At 36.8% G+C, this 19,581-nt stretch overlaps 1 protein-coding gene across 2 annotated transcripts; it reads left to right on the top strand.

Annotated features, from left to right (window-relative positions):
• The first annotated feature begins 1,168 nt into the window (after positions 1–1,168).
• On the top strand, positions 1,169–17,923 carry LOC140153172 (uncharacterized). 2 transcript variants are annotated; one of them, XM_072175851.1, is made up of 10 exons: positions 1,169–1,306; positions 6,158–6,286; positions 6,721–7,229; positions 10,002–10,187; positions 10,950–11,415; positions 11,836–11,991; positions 12,958–13,092; positions 14,532–14,736; positions 16,962–17,105; positions 17,568–17,662. In XM_072175851.1, the coding sequence occupies exons 1-9, from the start codon at positions 1,202–1,204 to the stop codon at positions 17,066–17,068; spliced, it is 1,998 nt and encodes a 665-aa protein (XP_072031952.1). In that variant the 5' UTR covers positions 1,169–1,201; the 3' UTR covers positions 17,069–17,105; positions 17,568–17,662. The 2 variants fall into 2 exon arrangements, with proteins under 2 accessions (XP_072031952.1, XP_072031943.1); XM_072175842.1 differs by lacking the exon at positions 16,962–17,105 and having other exon boundaries at positions 17,568–17,923.
• Positions 17,924–19,581: the final 1,658 nt, after the last annotated feature.

A 19,581-nucleotide genomic window follows, 5' to 3' on the forward strand; every position in this document is an offset into this window, starting at 1 on the left:
ATATCTCAGCTTATTTTATTTTATTTAATGTAATTTTATTTTGTGTTTGTTTTATTTCAATTTTGATTTGAGATTTGTACAAGCATTAGGGCGGCCCGGTAGGGCGGGCATATATACATAATTCTACTTTAAATGTTTATTTTCTCTGTAATTATGAATTAATTAAATTTATTTATTATTATTATTTTACAATTAATTATAGATTTATTTATTCATCATTTTATTTCTCTTCTTTCTTTCTTGTTTCTTTTCTTTTTTTCTTTCTTTTTTTCCCTCCAACTATTTCGGCATAGTCGGCCCAGCATCGTGACCCGACTTCCGATCGATGTCATTGAATGGATAACGGTCCCCGGTAACGGTCACAGGCACAGAGAGAGAACAATAGCTGAGTGCTTTGATTGACAAGGTTACCTGTCGTCCCCTAGCCGCTTGTGTTACTGGTTCACTCTAAGTGGTCTCTGATACCCAATGTATTTGACTTCGCTATCCAATATTGACATTCAAAATGTTCCTATTTCATTCTTATAAGCCATGAGCATGGCACATTTATCTTCACAGTGAGTTTCAACAGGAAATTGGTTATAAAGACAATTTGAGATGCTGTAAAACTACTGAGCAATTTCAATGACAAGATTTGACAAGAATTTAGATTAATTTATTCCAGGGGCTTATCATTTTCTTCGGAAGAGGGATCCCAAATATACTGGGGGGGTCGGTCATAAATATTTTGAAAGAAAAATAGGGGGTCTTAAAAAAATTGATAAACAAAATGTATGGAGTTGCAAAGGTTTTATGGCATTGCGAAGGCCCGTTGGATATTTCCTGTCGGAAACACATGATTATTGCACCCCGCCCTATGTGGTATGTGGGGGTGGGTGGGTGTTTGAGTAAAGAGTCATTAAAATGACTAAATGGGAAATTGGTAACGGTAAGTGGGAACCGGAAAATTTGGCTTTGCCCCCCCCGGCACACACACATAGGGCCTAAATCTTGGCTAACTTTCACCTTTTAGATTCACATCTTTGTCTTTATAAAGAAAAGCTTTTTCCAGAATTTGATTTCACTTTATCCAGAATTTGTCAACAAAAGTCTGTAGGCCTTCTTCAGTATTTTGCTGGAATCTGGGGAGGTGTCTGGCACCACCTGCTACATGAATCAGTAAAAAAAATACTGCCACCAATGTTATTGTTGACGTCTCAAAATGGAGTCGAACGAGCCCGCCGAAGTTTGGTGTTTGCGGAGAAGAGAATGCACTGAAAATGCAGACTCCGTAGCGTTTCTGATACCACTTATTGCTGGAAATGAGGTATTTGATAATATTGTGGTCACGTTTGTCAATTCAATCTGCATTATGGTTAATGAGGGATGTGTATAAGGTTTATAGAGCTGGGACGAGTGACAAGCGGCTACGGGACGACAGGTAACCTTCCGCTCAGCCTCAGCTATTGTTGTCACACAGTAATCCGTTGACCGCTATCCTGTGAATCGACACAGAGATCCTTTAATTATCGACATCTATTCTAATTGATCGATTGATCCAATAATAATAATATTAATAATAAAAAATTATTCTGATGGTGGAATTTTCTTTCTTTACTTTATTTCTGATCATTAGTTTCTTTTTGTTAGGCCAACACTTTATTTTCTTCTTTCTTCCTTTCATTTTGTTTATTCTTCTCATCACGGAGATTTTTTTTCCTTTTCTTCAAAATATGTAGTTCTTTTCGTTTTTATTTGATTTTTCATGATTTAATTTGTCTCATTTTCTTCTCTTTTCTTTTGCTTTTCTCTTTTTCTCTTTATTCATTTCTTTGTACGCATTTGCCTTAAGGCCCTATTTGTTTTAATACTTTATCAAATAGTTTTTCTTCTTTCATTTTAGTAATTCTTTATATAGGCCCTATTATTTTTCTTTATTTTAAGTTAGATTTTCTTTTTCTGTTCTCGTCTCCGGGTTCTAGTCGTCTTTCTGCCTATTTCTTCAAAAATAAATATTTCTTTTCTCCTTGTGATTGAAATTTCTCATTCCTTTTTCATTAATTGGTTTATGAGTTTGACCATACAGTTTTTCTTTATAAGGCAAAATAAAAAAATAAACATGTTTCACGCCCCCTCCGCTTCCTTTTTTGAGGTTTCCTCAAATATATTTTTATTTTTTGAAATTTTTTATAACTTTTCAAAAAATATGTCTAGGAAGTTTGAATGCTTTCTTTAGCCTTGTTAAGATACAAGAAACATTTTAGGAAGGTTTTGTGATCATTAGAGGGGGTGTAACTCTCAGAACAACAAATAAAAAAGGGCCTCCTCCTTTTTCCAGGCATTATTATATACGCTAAAACAGCTCCAAGTATGGGTATTTACACCAATTTTGCGATAAAAAATAGTAAATAAAAAGCCCCTCTTCCTCCTTTTTTTGAAAACCGGACGTGAAACATGTTTTATTTTTTACTTGGCCTAAGACACAATTACCTTAATTAACTTTATTATAAGTAGGCCTATACTATTATGATATATCTCAGCTTATTTTATTTTATTTAATGTAATTTTATTTTGTGTTTGTTTTATTTCAATTTTGATTTGAGATTTGTACAAGCATTAGGGCGGGCATATATACATAATTCTACTTTAAATGTTTATTTTCTCTGTAATTATGAATTAATTAAATTTATTTATTATTATTTTTTTACAATTAATTATAGATTTATTTATTCATCATTTTATTTCTCTTCTTTCTTTCTTGTTTCTTTTCTTTTTTCTTTTTTTTTCCTCCAACTATTTGGCATAGTCGGCCCAGCATCGTGACCCGACTTCCGATCGATGTCATTGAATGGATAACGGTCACAGGCACAGAGAGAGAACAATAGCTGAGTGCTTTGATTGACAAGGTTACCTGTCGTCCCCTAGCCGCTTGTGGACGAGTGTTGGGATGGGGTGCAGAATTCGACTGGTTCATGGGTTTCATCAATCCCGGGTTTCAATTTTAATTAATAATTCAAATTTCGATTAAAAAAAAAATGGTTATCGATATTGGCTCTTGGACTGACAGTGACATGACTGATATGAAGTACTTAACTTAGTTCATGAGTTATATGTATGATCCAGGGTTCCCGTAAGGTTTAAAAATATCTGCGTCCGTTGCGTTGGCGTTGTGACGACGCAAGTTTGCTGACAAGGTCATGAAGGTTGCAAAAACTTGCGTCCAGACAGATTTTTGTGCGTCCATCTGAAATTCACAATCAATCATAGCGGGAAACGCCGCGGAATGCCATGATCAGAATGGCAACCTGGCCTTGTTGCTCATGTGCTACGTACCCCGGGTCTACACACCTCATCAAATCATGTTGATTGTAACATTGTTAAAATAAAATAAAAGTGCATTTTTGCTGTGATATTCCATCTCCAATCGCTATGATAATTTTTCTCATTTCTGTGTCAGTTTTGGTCCGAAACGTGGTCCGAAACAACTGCAAAAACATGTGCAAAGTCCGTCAATCTGCAAATGTTCATACTTTTACTTCCACATTTCTTTAATTAACGTGTTGTTGATGCTAAGCTAAAACATGTGCTGCCAAATAATACAAAAAAGGGTTATCATTTGGATTTTGTCTTTAACATTGCTTTTATTCATCGTAACAATAATACTAGTAGTGGTCGCATGTCACAAGTTGGTACCCCAAAAAAGGTGGAGGTGTTACAATTTTTTTTTTTTATTCGAATGAAAAATGTCAAATTGAACCAACCCCTTGTCCTATTGAGCTACTTTGGGTCTCATTTTAAAGCTAAAGAACAGGGCTAAAACTGTGTAACCTAGTACTGAAAAGAGAGTCAAACTAAATAAATGGCATCAGCTGGAATTGAAAATTGATGGGGTGGAGGAGCACGTGGATCAGGAGCACGTGGATCAGGAGTAGGTAAAAGCATAGGATTTATGTAAGATTTCCATAGTGTTGCTTTGAATAAATTATTGTATCTTCATAACCCCTTGTCATATTGAGCTTTTCAATGTCTCATTTTAGAGCCAATTACTTAAAGAAACAAGATTGACTTCAAAATTGATCAATTTCATATTCCATATTAGTTTCTCATTACATTTTGTACCACGGGTTGCCTCTAAATGCACAGAAGTCAATGCAATCACGTGCAAAAACTGCAAAGGTCCATATCTCCTTTAATATTCACTGTATCATGATAAATGTATACATTTTCTGAAAGGAAATTGCACAAGGAAACTAATTTTTGCAATGTTATGAAAATGGTAGGCAGTAGTGTTGGGAAAATATGAATGATTAATTCAATTTTAATTAAAAAATATCAACTTTTTTTGGCGCACCCTGTATATCGTGAACGCGATTACATAAAAAAAATTTGAAGGGTGAGACTGATGCATCACTATGTTGTGAACATATCCTAGCACATTGGACAAAATCCAACTTCAGACATTTGTTGTGCAGGTTTTTATGTGAATAATGTCCATTTTGAGAAAAACGCATTTGAAAATTTTGATTTACATTGCGGCCTATGGGCTAATTAGTTATTAATTAGGCAATTACGCCAAAACGATAAACGTTTTTGAGGTAAAAATGGTATGAGATGTTGTAGTTTTACAATATCTATAACATATTAAAAAATAATCTTTTTGACCATTTTGACCATGTAACACAAAATGGACCACCTCATGACACACGACCTATAGACAAATTATTAAATTATGTACATCGTGGAACATAGGCCTACTCTTTGCGTGGCTGCGCATAGTAAGCTGTTGTACGCAGATAACCTCGCTATATGGACGCATAGAGTAGCATTGTACGCTCGTGTATATAGCATGATTAGTCGCGGAGTAACAAGCGTAGTTTAATGTTCCACGATGTACACAAAAAATTTGTGTCTATTTTTGCATTTTTCTCAAAAACTAATAACACAGACAGTGGTAACAAAAGTTATGTATATTATAGGAGCAAGAAATCCAATTACTACACTGGAATTTCAGTGACCCAAGACAAGCGGTTCATTATTTATGAAAAGAAATAAGGTATCGCTAGGATGTACCTCGTTTCCTATCATATATATTGAACCGCTTGTCTTGAATCACTGACATTTCAGTGTAGTAATTGGATTCCTTGCCCCAATAATATACATAACTTTTGTTACCACTCCTTCCTGGTAGGAGGGATAAGAGAACTTGTACAATTTGTTTTGGTAAGCCCTTCGGCGAACCTAAGACAGTGCTCCTCCCTCCTATCAGAGAGGGTGTCAAACTTGCAGACTTGAAGCGCATTACTATAAGATAAATAGTGCCGACCCAGAATTGTTCTGCAGGCACGTTTTTGAATGGCCTCTATATATTTGGACTGTTTAGCTGAGATTCCAGAATGCCACACCACATCAGCGTACTCAAGAATTGGCCTGACATAACCACTATATACGACACCGAGCTCTTGGTTGGTAATTTACTGGAGGATTTCTGTTCAATCAATCTACATTTAGGCCTATATTATTCCAATTTATTTTTTAACACACACCCCATAAATAAAATTTTGTTTTGAACGTCAAATTTGTGTGTTATTTTCCATCGGAAAAACTCGACAAAATAACTGCAGCATTTTCACGAATCGCGATAAATGCATCTGCAGAATCGCCGTTTTATAGCATAATGCTACGTCTGAACTGTGACACGCGAGGTTGAGACGCTGTGTGGTAGGGGTGCGGAAGTTTTTACTACTTCCCCGCGTGTGTGTAATTGCACAGGCGCGGGGAAGTAGTCAAGATACTGTACTCGGACGCTGGCGTCATTATTCAATTAGATGTATGGATTACCGACCTAATAAATATTTATGAGGTATAGTAATATGTCTATGGGTAATTAAGTTAACGGCTCTGGGCCTCTTCCCCGGCATGGTATGGTTGAAAGTGCTTTCCTATAGTTTCTTATAAAGTAAATTTTCATTTTGACCAACGACATACTCCCAACGGACGTGGCTCGAAAAAAGTTTTACTCGGAAAAGAACTTTTTTTGCAGTGCACCTTCAACAAAATTTTCTCTCCAAGATCTTTCTCTTATTTGAAACAAGGTGGAAACATTTCTGCAACAACTCTGCAATATCTGGCGCAAATACATTTTGCAATTCACACTTTTTAAATTTTTGCTCATGACCAGGTAACAATCGGCAGAAGTTATGATGTTACTGTGCAGCTGTTATCAGACAAGAATCCCCTGATGTTATCAAGAAAGCATGTGATATTCAAGCAGAATGAGGAAGGTGGATGGACTGCAACAGATAATAAGGTTGGTGAGCGGTGTCTTGTTTTTATTTTGACACCCGTTTTTGTAATTGTGAAACATATCTGGGAAAAAGGATGTATACATGTATTACATGTATTTCTCAAGGATAAGGTGTTTATTATTTTCAGCTTTGTTATTTGTACCTTTCCAACATTTTAAACATGATATTTGAAGAAGACTGATCAGTTTGGATATTTTCTGAAGTACCGTACAGTATGATTTTATGTTGGATAATGTGGATCATATTTTTATGGAATACATCATACTTTTTGTTCTTGTGGTTCTTGAGATAATGTTTCAAAATATGAAAACAAAATCTGCTGTGACCCTTTTTGTAGTCATAACCCAATAGCACTAATAGTATTAGTAATACCTATAGAACTGCAACATTAATTGGACTTCAGTGAAAGATTTCAACCATTTCTATTTTTTTTCAGAGCTTAAATGGTGTGTATGTTAATAGAGACAGGATCATTGCAGGTTTACCTTGGAACATTAGCATCGGTGATACAATCCAACTGGACATCCCAACAAGTGATGAACAACCAGAATATATATTTGACGTGATACTTGAAAAACTCACTCAGGAACAAGCCAAAGAAATCTTAGCCAGGCATGCTAGGGATATTGAAAATCGTAGAAATAGGCAGAAAACTAAAGTTGTGGCTAAGAAACAGTGTATGGCATGTGTGACCAAGAGTAGTGCCTATCCTCATTGTCCTGTTCATTGTAATAAAGCGAAGGCAGGTAGTAGCTCAAGAACTAATAACAATGATAAAGCCTGTTTGTGTAGTTTGCATAGGAAGAGTGCACAAAGAACTAAACAGGGCGATGAAAACACACAAGGTGCACCACCTATGAAACGATTTCGTCAGGATGCTGATGAAGAGCAGCGCAAGTTACGAGAACAGATTGCAGAAGAGGCAAAGAAGAGGGAAGCCGAAAGGTTGGTTTAGATGTAGATTTCTAAGATTAAGATATTCTGTAACAAAATTGGTCGGCACTTAGCATTTGGCTTACTATTTGGTTGTTCATTGAGAATGACTATGGAGTCGCCCATTCAGGTATCCCCATTTGAAAATCACACTCCTTGTGTGGAAGTTAGGGATGAATGGATTTCAACTGGAATAGCCCATTTTATATTTTAGAGGTGTTCTACAGATTTGCAAAATCATTTTTCTGTTGAGCACAGCAGTGCAGCAGTGAGTGAGGTTTGCATAATGCAGAGAATTAAGAATGTCAATTGTCGACTGGTCTTTGTCAAAGACTACTCACGATGGATGGAGGATGAGCGGGGAGCGCCGAAGGCATGACAGAGCAATGAAGCGCGACCACTCTGTTTTCTGTGAGAGTGTGGTACCCAGTAGTTCCCTCCCTATGGATAGTTTACATGATCTGCAGCACAGACTCATTGTACATGTAGACATGAAATCCACCTCAAAACCGGTTTCATTTGTAAGTCCAGTCTAGAAATTATGAAACCTGTTGCAATGGAAATTTGTAACTAGTTAACTTAAATATATTGAAAAAATGTTATATGCAGTATTTACTTTAGTTTAGAAATTGGGTATGCCAAATGAAGTATTTTCCACCATTCTGGATCAGAAATTCCTCAAATTTACTAAAATTTTATAAAACAAAATTGCACATTCTTGTGGGCAAATTTAATTTTCATTGAGCCAAAATCACAACTTTTATGGCATATGAGTAACAGACATGCCAACTAGTAATGTTTCACCGTATTTTGTACGGCAAAACGTGAAAAATACGGTAGTACGGTCACCCCCAAAAAAAAATACGGAATTCCAGAATTTTGACCAAAATAATAAAATGTTGTGTCTTAAAAGATAAACAGCTGCAAGATTAGACTACCGACTGAATTACTAGTATCATTTGACCACTTTCTTGGTCAGTTTAAGTGGCGGCCTACATCGTTTTTCTCTCGACTTTCGATGATGCATGCGGGATGCATGCATGCACATTAAAAACATTATTTAATAGGCCTACAAGATGCTTTCCGAAATAATTTTCTTCTGACATGCAGATTTTTCATGCACATTAATATTTTTTATTAACCACCTAATGCTATGTCTTCTGAAGGTATTTAGTTAACTATTTAGCTCTTTTGGTGCAAAAGAATAAGCGTACAAGAAGGTTTCCGACCTCCTTTTACTTCCGACTTTCGCACCATGCATGCACATTAAAGAAATATTTGATAGGCCTACAAGATGGTTTCCGAAATAATTTTCTACTGACTTAATGCAGATTTTTCATGCACATTAATATTTTTATTAACCACCTAATGCTATGTCTTCTGAAGGTATTTAGTTAACTATTTAGCTCTTTTGGTGCAAAAGAATAAGCGTACAAGAAGGTTTCCGACCTCCTTTTACTTCCGACTTTCGCACCATGCATGCACATTAAAGAAATATTTAATAGGCCTACAAGATGGTTTCCGAAATAATTTTCTACTGACTTAATGCAGATTTTTCATGCACATTAATATTTTTATTAGCCACCTAATGCTATGTCTTCTGAAGATATTTAGTAAACTATTTAGCTTTATTGGTGCAAATGAATAAGCATACAAGAAGGTTTCCGACCTCCTTTTACTTCCGACTTTCGCACGATGCATGCACATTAAAGAAATATTATAGGCCTACTACAAGATGGTTTCCGAAATAATTTTCTCCTGACTTGCAGATTTTTCATGCACATTAATATTTTTTATTAAGCATCTTCATCTAACTGCTACACATGCTATGTCTTCTGGAGGTATTTAGTTAACTATTTAGGTCTGCAAAAGAATAAGCCTACAAGATGCTTTCCGACTTTGTTTTCTCAATGGTGCACCAGTGGCACATTAATATTTTAAATATTTTTCTTTAACCATGCATAGTACAACTGCTATACTCAGTACAGTCTTTTAATTGACATTGGCATTAAACTGTTTAATTATTTTTTGGAAAACATGAACAAAACCTGATGTTAGGCCTACCGACTGATACTATAATGATGATGATGATTCAGATGATGATGATCAATGATTTTTTGAACTTGAAAGTTTTAACAAAGCATGCTTCTAACAACATTAGAAGTAACAAAACCCAATGTTTCCAGAAATATATCAATTTGTTTGGTCTACATACTTTATCCAATTTCGTGAGGTCAAAGGTCACATACAAGGTCAAAGGTCGACTGAGGTCACCAAATCTTTTAATAATTAATTTTCAACTGTGCATCACATATCCAAAAATCAGCTTGATCGGTCATGTGATTAAGGAAATATGACGACTTTAAGATGGCCGCTTTCCATGTAAAGTATAGCAAAGTAGCACTTTCAATGAGTGATAACTCGTAAAGGAAGCATCTTTCTGAATTGATTTATTACTTTGATGGAATGGTTCTTTGGTATTGCCAAATTTGATTGCAAATTCGTAAGGTGGGCCTCTGGACTCCGTCCGTTACGTGCTCGGTCGCATAAGTGCTCCCTCGCAATTATGTGTTCTACTTAATATGGCGTTTCTGGGGTTGGCAGGTATGCAAAAGGTACATATTTAAAAAATACGGTTTTAGGGTGCAAAATACGGTTTTTTGTTCTTCTGAGTACGGAAATCTGGATTTCAAAGTTGGCATGTCTGGAGTAAATGCTGATCATGTATGAAATTTTAGTTTGCTTGAAGATTCCCTGAAATGCTCCTGGTTTTCTGATTTCCAGGTTAAAATTACAGAAACAGCTGGAAGAGGAAAGCAGGTTAGCCAAAGAAAAGGCTGCTGAAGCACAAAGACAGTTGAAGGAACTTAAGCGTCAGCTTGAAGAACAGGAGACTGAACGTCAGAAACTACAGAAGGAAATGCAAGATAAAGAGATGCAAGCCAAGACTGAGGTGGAGAAATCACACAGGTTAGAAAATGTTCATCCCCACTAGATATGTTGTGCAATACACTGTTGGAAATACGTACACTGCAGCAAATCTAAATAGCATTTGCCAAAAGTAGGTGTTTTAACTCTCCAGCATCACACTGACCCAACTGAAGTTGTCTGCTACCCTTTTGTCTGCTTCAGAATTGAAACAAGGTTTTTATTGTAGTGTTCAAATTTTGTGCGAACAAGTGCAAGAATCAGTTGTGATTCCTGGATTTGCAAGGATCTTTTGACTCACATAAGTTATCTACTGTTTAGACTTTGTTATGAGAATAAACTTTGATTCATGCAAATTCATGCATTGACTTAGCCATAACACCAGCCAGTGCCACAAATTACTATACTCTGGGTGTCTTTCCTGGAATGGAGCAAGAGCAGGCAACATATGGGTCACCATACCCGAACCACCTCAGCAGTGTGAAGGTTAATAAGGCCTCTGGCCAAAAAGTGACCGACAGAAATCTGGCTAACAAACACTATGGCATGTGTTTTTGTGCTATTTAGCACTTCATGTAGTCCACTTATCCCAGAGGTATATTAAGTTGCCATAAGTGACAACTAATAACCCTGCTACAAAGAGCCTGCCAGTCCCCCTCAACACTTCTGTCGCACGCTCAATAACCCATGATGCATGCGCAGTAACCTCCCCCACCCCACCCTCTTCAACATGCTCATTAAAACATTCCTATTAATTGAGTGCCTGAAACAGAATATATACTTATCTGTTCTACTTTTCCCCAGGGAACTCATAGCAGAAATGGAGAAAGCAGAACAAAGACATAAAGAGGCTCTTGAGGCAGACATTAAAGCTCGAGAAGCACAACAAGAAGAACGGATGAAACAACAGATTGAAACCTGGGTAGCAGAGAAACAACGCCTGGAGGCTAACCTCAATGAACAATGGGAGACACAACTCAAAGAAAAAGAATCGGCATTAGAAAATGCTAAACTAGAAAGGGAAAAACAACTGGAGATGGAATTTAAACAAAAAGAGGCAGATTTCTTAGCAAAGATAGAAGCGGACAAAGCGGCATTGATGGAAGAAAAGAGTAAGGTGGAAAAAGACATGCAAGATGAGTTTTCCAAGAAGCTGGAGGAGAAAGAGAAGAATTTACAGAAAGTGCAGGAGAATAACACAAAGATGCTTGATAAATGGATGAAGGAAAGAGAAAGCATAATTCAGAAACAGCTTGAAGAAGAGAGAAAGGTAAACATTGATCACAACAAATATTTGCTTGAAAGATTAGAACTTAATAGACCTGAAAGATTAGACCTTTGGAAGGATTAAAGGAATTCTAAGAGATTTTGCAAAGATATCAAAGGAGAAAACGTTGTCTTATTTTGATAGATTGAATACACAAGCAGCTTACCAAGCAGTACTTTATAGACAAAAATCTGTAATATTGATAATAGGAGACATATTGTGAGCACCATGTTAAGCTTATCTACTATTGAACTGTATTGTAGAATCAAGTTTTGGATCTGGACCTTGAGCAATTACTTTTCCTTATCTGCATTGTGCTACAAACTGATTTTAAGAAATGTTGATTGGGTTGGTCACTGAAGGCAACACAAATATATTTTTTTGCCTTTTGAACACGACATGTTCAATTTATTTTAACTGCAGACGTTGTTGGCCAAGAAAGAAGAAGCAGAGAAAACCTTCAAGGCTGAGATGGAGAAGAAAACAGAGGAATTAAGCAGCAAGATGTTGATGGAGAAAATGGAATTGGAAGAGATGGTGGCCAAGAAAGAAAAAGAGCACACAGAATTAATGAATGAAGTAAGTAAGCTAATAAGCCAGGAACGTGACCGGCCATGGAGTAATGTTGGCCTACTGGTGAATGTTGTTTAAAAGCTGTTGCCTCATTTAGCTGTTGCCTCATTTTTGCCATGAATTTATCAATTGGCACATCAGGTTCTCTCTCTCTCTCTCTCTCTTCTGTAAAGTACAGTCTACCTTTGTCCGCCTCTGACGTATTACGTACTGTGATGGCTGTGTGCATGCCAAGTGAAGATATATACAGTGCAGGTGATAAAGTTACTTAAATAAAGGTTATTTCATAGCCTAATGTTGTCCAGAAAGAATAACTGCCGGTACACAACTGTCCTGATGAAGGGATCAAATAACTCATTGAGTGTCCTCTCAGTGCTATAGTTGGCATGAAAAAGCCTGTGAAAAATTTAGCAACTTGCAATACCGCCGTGAGATGAATAGCCTGTTCTATGTTAAATATGATGCTGATCAAACGTCATATAACTCAGATTATGCCATGAAACCACCATATTTACTGCAGCTCTATGCTACTTGTATGCTTCACAAGACATTTTTGACTCGCTACACACCAAATACGGGCCGATACTGAAATGAGTGGTTGCGCAACCACTAAGAACTAGGGAAATGGTAGTACAATTTGCAGGGGAAATAGTATGTTCCCAATAGTATCTCATTCCTTTACATAGGCTTTTTGACTCACATGATACAGTTTTAACCAATGTGAATAAGAATATATTAATGAAGGATATAATTCTATTTATTACATGTAGATTTGTCATTTTTATTCCTGCCCTTGCTGTGGTGAAACTGCTTGGCCAACTGTATAAACTAAAAGGTCTGGAGAGTATTAGCTGTTTCCTTATTATTGAAGATCCCACCGTTATAACCTGACTTCTTCTAATGCAACTTCAAAAATGTTATTGTTATATATGCGAAGTATGCTTGATGATTGTCTTTATCTTTCTACATTAGTTGACTGCAAGACAGCTGGAGCAAGAATCAAGAGAGGCTGAGATCCTCAAAGCCAAAAAAGAAATCTTGAATCATGTAGAGGAAGTGATGGACTCGGAGCTACAATGTGTGGTATGCAATGATCTATTCATTCAGGTCAGTAAAAGGTTAAACACCGTAATCATTTTTAGTTACTGCAACAAAAAGACCGGTAGCTTGTTGGGTAGCTGGTTGGGTGTTATTGTAACTACACTTGGGTTTCAGAGAAGAACGGCAGCCCCTTGCTCAGATTGACGCGAGCGCCCTGTTAATAAGGCCAATCAGATTATCGGTCTGTTGCTATGATTGTCAGACGATTGATCCAGCCATTCAGAGCCCCACATCCGTCTTTACGCTCTGTATGCTCTCAAAATGTAAACAACTGCTGTTCTTCTCTGCCAAAAACTGTATGTGCAGTGTGTCTATGTAAATCTACATGACAAAGCCCTGGGTTAAATTGTGCAATTCGGATGCAAGAAAATTTGTCCAATAAAAGTTTCAAACTCAATTTTGGTATTTCAATGTCGGTAACCCTTGTAACTGGTATTAACAAAATATTGTAACTTGTTAAATAAGCAATGTCAGACTCGTATGAGAGAAACCACTCAAGCTGCTACCCCCCACCCAATTCTTGAACAACTGTTGGTTTGTGACTTTTCAAATCATAGTGGCTTGAGACCCTTGACAACAAGAAGATTCAAGTACATGTATGTGCATGAAAATGTGTTGGAAAGCATTTGATAGTACATACTTAAACATGGGCTCTTTCTATTCGCTGTCGAAGTTACGTAATAATAGGATTAACTAAGATCGCCCTGCACTACAAGCAGGTTGCACTCATCACCTGTGTATGTCTGCAATCATAGATTGAATACAATACCACTCTTTTCAAAGATACTAATCTTACAGGTATGAGTGATCAGCATTTCTTTGACATATGGTTCAATGCATAGGTATAGTACCGTGTTAATATTGTAGTGCAGGGCGATCTATGGTAGTTAATCCAATTATTACGTCACTTCGACAGTGAATAGGGTTTACTGCTTTGGTGTGCAAACTAATGTAGTAAGGTAAACCCACAATGTAACATGGTCTGTATTTTGCAATTATAGGGAGTAAACCATGGTTATTCTAGTGTTTGAGTGTGGGTCATTAACTTTGCTTTATGTAAGTTGTATAATTTAAGATTGAATATAAGAAATATGATGTCATAAATGGCTCCCGATTTATGTTTGGCATTTCAGATGACGCTTTTAAGATGTTGTGTTATGCACACCACTATACCATTTTACATTAAGTCACTGTTTAAATTTGAAATAAAGGCAAAAAATTGGAGTAAAACAAAATTAAATACATAAGAAAATAGACATCACCAGAACTTTAGAACCAAGTGTGCTAGATTTTTGGTGATATCAGCATATGATAACCTAATGTTTTTATAATGTAGTAACTCAAATGTCAAAAATGCTTCCTTTGGCCCCATGGACCAAATTGTGTCACATATATTTCAGTCACAATATAAACTAATATTTTGATTCCACTGTTCTTCTGCACAGGCAACTACATTAAACTGTACTCATACCTTTTGTAAGCATTGTATAGCCAAGTGGAGGCTAACCAAGAATGATTGCCCCACCTGCAGAGCAAAAATTACCACAGAAACAAGATCGCTAGTCCTTGATAACTACATAGAACAAGCTTTGAAGACCATTGGGGAGGAGGCAAGGAAAAAGAGAGAGCAGTATGTGCAAGAAAGAAAAGGTAAATGTAAAGCTAAATTTCAGCACACTGGAATGCCGCACAAGGGTTTGTATATGTGACGTCTCATGTCAAAAGCAGACACTTTTGGGCAGGATCGTAAATGGAGAAATAGCCAAAAATCTGTCCGGGGTGAAGTAGGTAATGGGGATACGCATCCTGCACAAGAACAAATAAACACAATGGGGAACGATTGCTCGCTACAAGAGGAAACTGAATATATTTAATAAGAAAGAATGAACAGTTTAACCAACCCAAAGTGTTACAATTAAACATGACAACAAATAAACACAAATCCCGACCGGCACACAACCCAACTTGAAAAAAAAGCAAGGGAATGTGCGGCATGGGAATCGAACCCCGACCTTCCGATCTCTAGGCGGACGCCTTATCCATTAGGCTACCAGCTCCCACTGATAAGCGGTGGTTAAAGCTGGGTCTAATGTTATAGCAGTCATGGTATACAATACACACGCACAAGTATTACGCAAGTACGCATGTGCAGGAGATCATTTCGGGGTGATTTTTTCACAATTTGGGTTTGTTGCGAATTTGTGATGTTATTAATGTTTAAAATATTGTCTGATAGTTTCAGACTGGAATATCTGGCATTTTTGAGACATTTTTCAAGATAATTCCTACTCTTAACATTGTCAATAATATTTTTAAAGGCCGATATCTCAATTTCCAATTTTATGATACCATAACTTACGAATTCAATATCTTCACTTAGGAATGTCCGATTTCATTGAGGAAAACGGCGTTGTGGAGCAAAATATCTCTATATTTAAGATATGTAAAAACCTAAAAATTGATAACCTGCCCAAAAGTGTCTGTTTTTGACATGACACGTCACATATGCTCTGCACATCCTGTTACAAATAGAATGCAAATAAGCATGCACTGAAAACAAAGTTATCTGATTTGGTTATGTGGCTATGGCAAGGTAATGTAAGCTTAGGTAAAGGATATCATGTAGCAGTGTTCACATGCCCAAGTAGTTGCCTCTTTTCATTTACTATGTGTCCATTTTACAGGATATTCACCCTTTGCACTGATCCGCCATCTTGTTACCCAACGGAGGTCTTCCATGTAAACGCATGCGCAAAAAGTGCATTTTTATTACTTGCGCTTTTCTAGCAAGGCATCAGAAGGCTTTTGCAAAGCGTACGTGGCAGTTAAAGTAAGCATTTGACTGGCGTATGCACACACAAAATTTGGCAACCCAGTTTTTACACTACCATGACTACGGCAAATTTCACTGGCTATATTTCATTAAAGGTCAATAATATTGGGCAAATTTATTCGTTTTCACCTGTTCAAATGGCCAATAGTTATGTTCACATAGGTGGGAGCAATGTATATCAACTAGAATTAATTGGCTTTTTTTTTTTTGGCCTAAGCCTTTCGTCTGATACAATTGCATTTTTATCTAAATGGGATCCTCACCTTATTTAGTGAGAATAGCCAAAATGGTTCACTGAGCTCAGCCAACTTAAGCTTTACTGCCTTTGGTAATGCATTCTAGCGAAGGGGTACCCGGCTTTTAGCAAAGCCCAAACCCATAATAACCTGTAGAAACTGACAGGCTTCGCTGAATTTACATACACTGCTCCGAAACCACCGCTAACCAAAAATCGATTGACTTTATTTTACGACCATACTTGATTGATTTAGTGTTGACCGCAGACAACAACCCCGGACATACTGGTGTGATGACCACTTGAGCATTTGATGAGTAGATCGATCATTATGTACTTAACTGAACACAAAGGAAATTGATTATGGTTGTGTCATCGACCCATGTTTATAATCTTGCTGCTTTGATGAAGGCTCTGATAAATATATCAGCAAACTGGTATACAGTTTGCATGTTAGCATCAAAGGCCCTAGCGAAGCTGAACCTGAATCGTCAGTGAAGGCAGCAAAGCATGGCTGAACTCCGCAAATCATTTTGGCTGTACTCCCTTGCATAATATTGAAATAGTACAAATGAAATGGAAAACTTTCTCAAAATCTATGGGTGGTCAGATGAAGTGGAAAACTCGGGATGCAGAACAAGATGATTATTGGTGGTAGTAATTCCAATCTTATGCCCACAAAAAGCAGTCCTGGGTTATGCATTTTGTACACCAAGAAATAGGCAAGAATATTCTAGCAAATACAGCCGGAACAAATAGTAAGCATCACATACTTATCTACTTATTTTATTTTATTTCCAATTACAGAGGAAGTAAAAAAGTTCAAGAAACCAGCTGTTGTCATAGCCATAGATGATGATAGTGACGATGAGGATGGATCTCCCACCCCAGGGGGCCTAGTGGTCATTGACTAGTGGGTATCATCCATGAACAAAGATTCGCCTTAAAAGGGTAATTTTTTAGATAAAAGCAGTGTACGTACATACTTATCTAAAACAAGCAAGAAAAAGGTTATTCCTTGCTCAATGAATCATGTATTAAGAATCTTTTGAGAAAAAAAGTTGCAAATTGGGATTATTGTTTTTTGCAACTGGTATATTGCAGGGTTTAGAGTCAAGAACATTTACAATTTACTTGCTTGGTATAAGAGAATTCCAATACTTGGTTAAGGTACAGAAATGATACTTGCCCCACTTTGTATTAGTGCACTTTTAGATCAATGCTCATGTGTTTAGCGTGCTTTTTGAAAGTCCATGTTCATGGATGATACCTCTTTGTCATTCCAAAAGCTCCATTTAGATGTGGGCGATTATGATATCAACTGGGTCATCTACCGTTAAGTTGAATATATGTCCAACTAAAACACATGTATTGAATGTGAACACATTATTTTGTTTTATATTCCAATTACAGAGGAAGCAGAAGAGTTAGCAAAACATCCTGTTGCCATAGCCTTAAGCGATGATAGCGATGAAGATGAAGATGAAGATAATGATGAAGATGAAGACAATGATGAAGATGAAGAAGATGAAGATGACTATTATGACAGGCGACGTGGCAGACGGGCCTATGGGTGGTCAGATGAAGAGGAAAATTTGGATGCAGAAGAAGAAGATTATTATTGATGGTAGTAATTCCAATCTTATTATACCCACAAAAAGCAGTCCTAAACTTATGCACTTTGTTCACCAAAAAATAGGCAAGAATTGTCACGCCCTGTGAAAATGTAGAAACACATGTGATCCAATCCAAATAAGTTGTATTGAGGATATGCAATATAAAGTTAATTTTTTATTACCTCCATGGTCCAAGCTGCGCCAAACGTAGACAAGCGTACACACAGAAGAAATAAACAATCACGCTGTTTGGCTGATCAACGACTTGACAACAAGCCGGTTGACCCATTGGTCTTCAGCGCGGGGCGTAGTAGGCGACCTTGTCACTTCTACGCGATCGCAATTCACCAAAAAATTAACTTTAGGTTGACCATTTTATGTTACTTTGTGATCATTTTACACCAGAGTATAGCTTATAAAATAATCTTTCTGCAATACAAAACAATCAAAAGTGACTTGTCAGTAGCATCCTCATTTTGTTTGAATTGGTCATGTGTATTTTGCAGCTACTTTAAAGAAAGAAACATATTTTTAGAGTCAGGATGTGTGGTAAATTATGCCTCAAATCACAAAGATGTATTGTCAATTATATAAATAAGTTCTGATAACAGATCCAAAAGAATATAGCACTCACTGGATATATTTCAGTTCGTATCAGGAGGCTTGTACACTCTGCAATGACTAATGTTTCTAGATGTCGCCACTTTGGAAGGTTGCCGTTAACGTTTTGAAATGATCTGGTCATAAATTCTTTCCAATTTGTATGCCCCTTGTCCTTATTCATAGTGTTTTTGCCCCTTGTTGTTGGATGTTGGTTACTTTCTTTGAGATCTAGTGAAATTCCTGGCACTTATTTTTCCAGCGTCTGTTTTATGTTCAGATAACCTGTTAAACAACCTATGGATCTGTTACCAGAACTTATTTATTTAATTAACTTTTGAACAATCTTGATCAATTTAATAAATAATTTCTGGTAAACAAAGTGTATAAGTTAATATAGTATACAGGGATAAAGTTGTGCAGTTTGTAAGTGATGACACTTGTTACTGCGTATCATGTCCAACCTGCTGGCATGTGCCACTTACCTGGTGCACTATTAATACTGCTTGTTACCTGAAGGGTGGTAGTGACATCACCATGTTTTAGGTTGCGTAGCCTTGACACATGCTCGGAATGCTCTGTCACATACAGGGACACATACATCACTCCCAATCTTGAGGTGCACCTTTCAGAAGGCAAAATGTGACGGTGGTCTAGGCAGGTCTATTTTGATATAAAATTGGATCGATTGAGCCCATATTTATTGGTCGAGCTATGAGTTTTAAAACTCATAGCGAGACCAATAAATATTGGCCGTAAAGCATCCAATTTTATCATTATTATATTTTGGATCCAATATTTTCACACACTTGGATTCATCAATACATAATAATGAGCAATTTCATTGGAAACTGCTATTTGTATCTGCATTCCAATCTTAACAAAGATTTTGTTGAAAAACTTTGTGCGAATCAAAGTTTAAACAGCAGGATGAATTCCAATCTCTAGTTTGTAGAGACGCAAAACCATTGTGCCCATGACACCTGACTAAAAAATGTATCCATGTATTTATGCTAACAGTGTTGTTGTTGACACGATTGTTTGATCTTGACATGTCGGAAAATTAATGAGACCCCTATGTTGACATAAATTTGGGATCGGAAGTGGGACCAGAAATTGTTCAAATTGGTTCACATTTTTAATCACAAAATGAAAGAGATCTGTCATAATGTTGTTGAACATCCGGCATAGATTAAAAGCTGTGGGGACCA

Source organism: Amphiura filiformis, chromosome 1, assembly GCF_039555335.1.
Source record: "Amphiura filiformis chromosome 1, Afil_fr2py, whole genome shotgun sequence".
Lineage (NCBI taxonomy): Eukaryota > Metazoa > Echinodermata > Ophiuroidea > Amphilepidida > Amphiuridae > Amphiura > Amphiura filiformis.